At 34.0% G+C, this 3,404-nt stretch overlaps 1 protein-coding gene across 1 annotated transcript; it reads right to left on the bottom strand.

The window, feature by feature from the left end:
* Window positions 1–822: 822 nt before the first annotated feature.
* Window positions 823–1,918, bottom strand: LOC112325510 (sucrose synthase 2-like; the record flags this gene model as incomplete). Its single annotated transcript, XM_024592172.2, is given in 5 exon segments — window positions 823–918; window positions 1,032–1,170; window positions 1,258–1,502; window positions 1,588–1,698; window positions 1,700–1,918. Coding segments are annotated over 5 exon segments (810 nt in total), but the record flags the coding sequence as incomplete, so codon positions are not given.
* Between the last annotated feature and the right edge of the window lie 1,486 nt (window positions 1,919–3,404).

The raw sequence follows: 3,404 nt of genomic DNA, 5'->3' as shown, positions 1-3,404 counted from the left end.
AGTCACGTGTGCGAGAGGCACATATGTGATTTACTAATATCATGTTTGTCTTTTGGAATTCATTTTTTGGGAAATCACTTTTCAAATTTTTCTGTGTTTATTTGCTATTAGGAAAGTTGGTCAACGGAAAACACTTTCCGGTCAACGAAAAACACTTTCCAGTCAAAGAAAAATTTGGTTTAGTTTCCAGGAAAGTATTTTTTCTTGTGGCTGTGTTTGTTTTCTGGAAAGTGGTTTCCCGGAAACTACTTTCCAAACTTTCCTGTGTTTGTTTGCCATTAGAAAAGTTGGTCAACGGAAAACACTTTCCAGTCAAAGGAAAATTTGGCTTGGTTTTCAGGAAAGTGTTTTCCTGGAAAATTTGGGCGGAAAACACTTTCCGAAAGTTGTGAAAAATTTAGAAATGTTGATTATATCAAATTTGATCCTCAAACTTTTGATTGCTATATATAATTTGTTTTATATATTTATTTTTCAATTCCATCTCTTAAAATTTAATTTTTATATTAATTTTGGTCCTTATTTTTATAATTGCTATTTGCTTTTTCCTTATCATTTTTTTATTGAAATTTTTTATCTATCAAATTTGGTCCTCATTCTTTTGATTGTTACTTATTTTATTTGAAATAATTTATGAAATGTTAATTATTATTATTTTAATTTATTCACCTTTCATTTTTTTTTAATTTTTTAGATTTGATCTCTATTATTTTGATTATTATTTATTTTATTTGAGATAATTTATGAAAAAATATTTTTTTTAATTTGTAGTTTTTTTCAAATCACAGAAGCAAAAACTATCATGATGCCAAGCACACACACTTAATTCATCGATATTAAGATTCGGTTTTCTCCTCCATTGGTAATAGTTGAAGAATCAGTTTTACGAATAAATGTACAAGTAAACAGAAAATGGTCCTGACAACCATGTGAACAATTGACATGCATTCTCTGTTATGGAAAGGTGCTAAACCTTGATATGCACCCCAAAATGGTCCTTTAATTTCAAGAAGCTGGAAGAGATAACAAACCAGATCCTGGAACCTGAGAATGTAAAACATCTCCAGATATCGCCTTGTTTCTCTCCTCTCGAGCTTAGAAACATGCTTCCAGAAGCCGAAAACACCAGTTAGTGTCAGTAGCCTCTCAGAATAAATCTTCCATGTGTACCTGCAAAATTGATCTTATATATATTAATTAGCTACTCTTTTGATGATAGAAATCTCCCTTGAGCAAGATCACATGGAAAAAGCAGACCTTTCATGGATTCTCTTAAGCCCTCCATCAGAAATCTTGTTCCAGTGGCTAGGATCTTTCTGGCATTGTTCAAAGAAGTTGACCAAAAGTGTGACCATCTGATTAGGGTGATAGAGATCAACATGGAAGCCTGAAACACCATGCTCAATGATCTCAGCAGGGCCACCATGGCAAGTGGCAAAAGTAGGAAGCCCACTGACCATAGCTTCCACAACAGTGAGGCCAAATGCTTCATAGAGAGCAGGCTGCAGACAAATACACTCAGGTAAAAAGAGTAGAGCATTGATTACAAAGAATGAAAATGAGCATATCACTGTCTACACCACATACCTGTACAAAAGCACCTTTTGTGTCAGCAATATAGCGGTAGAGTTCACCGTTACGAACACGGTTCATTTGGGCAGTTATCCATCGAAACTGACCATGCAAATTGTACTGCTAGCTTTACTAGGTCATGCATCTTTTCAATCTCAGCCATTTCTTCTTTATCCTTGGATTTATTCACGTCTATGTAACCTCCAACCACAACAAGATTTACAAGTTCTCTTAGCTTGCTGCTCTTGCCATAGCACTCAACGAGCCCTGTCAAGTTTTTCACCTTGTCCAATCGTGCCATGGAAAACATGATAGGTTTTGTACGGTCTCTCAACATGCCGTTGTGTCAGCATAAACGGAGAAAATATTAACTGATGACATCTCTGCCACACATGCAGTCAATGCAAATATTTCTGGAAACTAAATCTAAAATGCACGTCTTACTATGCCAAACTAATTAAAATATTCAATTCCATCATAAGAAAATGTCAAGCTTAATCTTGACTAGCAAATCATTGGTATCTTCCATCTAGCATGTCTCATGCAATGCAAGCAACAAATTTTAGCAAGTATCGATAGAGAACTCATCAACAAAAACAATCATCAATTGTACAGTCACAATAAAGAGGGCATTTTCTTCTGTCCTTCTCGTTTTCATGATCCATAAGAGATAATATGAACCTCCAATCCAAATTGGAATGTGGTAATCGATCAGGCTGTGACAGTTCGCGCACTACTTTGAATGACTGGATTATGAGAAAAAATAACAGTTTTGCTATTGTCATGAGGATACAATATCATCACGAGGTTATATTCTAACTTTACTATTATCATGAAATTTTGGATAGAACCGAGAGCTTAATTGTACCATATTTTACTCAAAATTGGAGAAATAATGCAAATTCAAGGTCAAATTAAATCATTATTAGATGAATCTGCATAAAAATTAAGCCTAAGGACATAATTAGATTTTTAATAGGCCAATTTGATTTAATCATGGGCCAAATTAAAATTTAAATATGTTTGAGAATTAATTTGGGTCCAATTAAAGGATTTAATTAGGTGCAAAGACTTAATTATATTTTAAATACGTCAAATTAATTTTATTAAGGGCTTAATTGGTAAAAACTTAAGTTTAGGAGTCCAATTTGGGCTTAATTAAGAAGATTGAAATTTTAGGAGACCAAATTTAATTTTTACCAAGTCAATTAATTAAAATCAGGGGTAAAATTGCAAGAAAATTAAAGTTTTGAGGCCAGTTAAAGGCTAAATTGAAGAAATTTACAGCCAAGGATCATTTTGAAAAAGGCACCAAACTCTAGGGATCCAATTGATTGAAATCATGGGAGAAATTGAAGAGAATTGAAAGTTTAATAGTTAATTAAGGGTCTAATTGCATAAATCCAAGACCAAGGATCCAAATGAAAAAAAAGACACTTAAATCTGGGGCTGGAATTGAAATTTATCAGGGGCAAAATTGAACAACATTGAAAGTTTGAAACCAATCAAGGGTGTAATTGAGAGAAAATCAGAAATCAAAGGACTAAAATGAAAAAGACCAAAACGACGCCATTTCGGGGTTGATTGTTTATCTTCTTCTCTAGAGAGGCTGCTCGAGTGGTCTCCTTCCTAAGGCATTTTATGCTTCATCTCTCTATCAAATTGGACAAAACTTACACAAAAATGATCACCTGACATTTGACTACACTCAAGTGTGGTCTTTTCTTACTAATCAACACCACAGAGGCGGTGGCATCGCTTCAAAGTGGCCAACTCGACCAGTCTTTTCTTGTAATAAAATTGGCAGCCCATGATAACTACTTTGAGGCAAC

Source organism: Populus trichocarpa, chromosome 10 (genome assembly GCF_000002775.5).
Source record: "Populus trichocarpa isolate Nisqually-1 chromosome 10, P.trichocarpa_v4.1, whole genome shotgun sequence".
In the NCBI taxonomy this organism is placed as follows: Eukaryota; Viridiplantae; Streptophyta; class Magnoliopsida; order Malpighiales; family Salicaceae; genus Populus; species Populus trichocarpa.
Note: the sequence above shows the minus strand (reverse complement) of the source record. Positions and strands in the feature narration are given on the sequence as shown.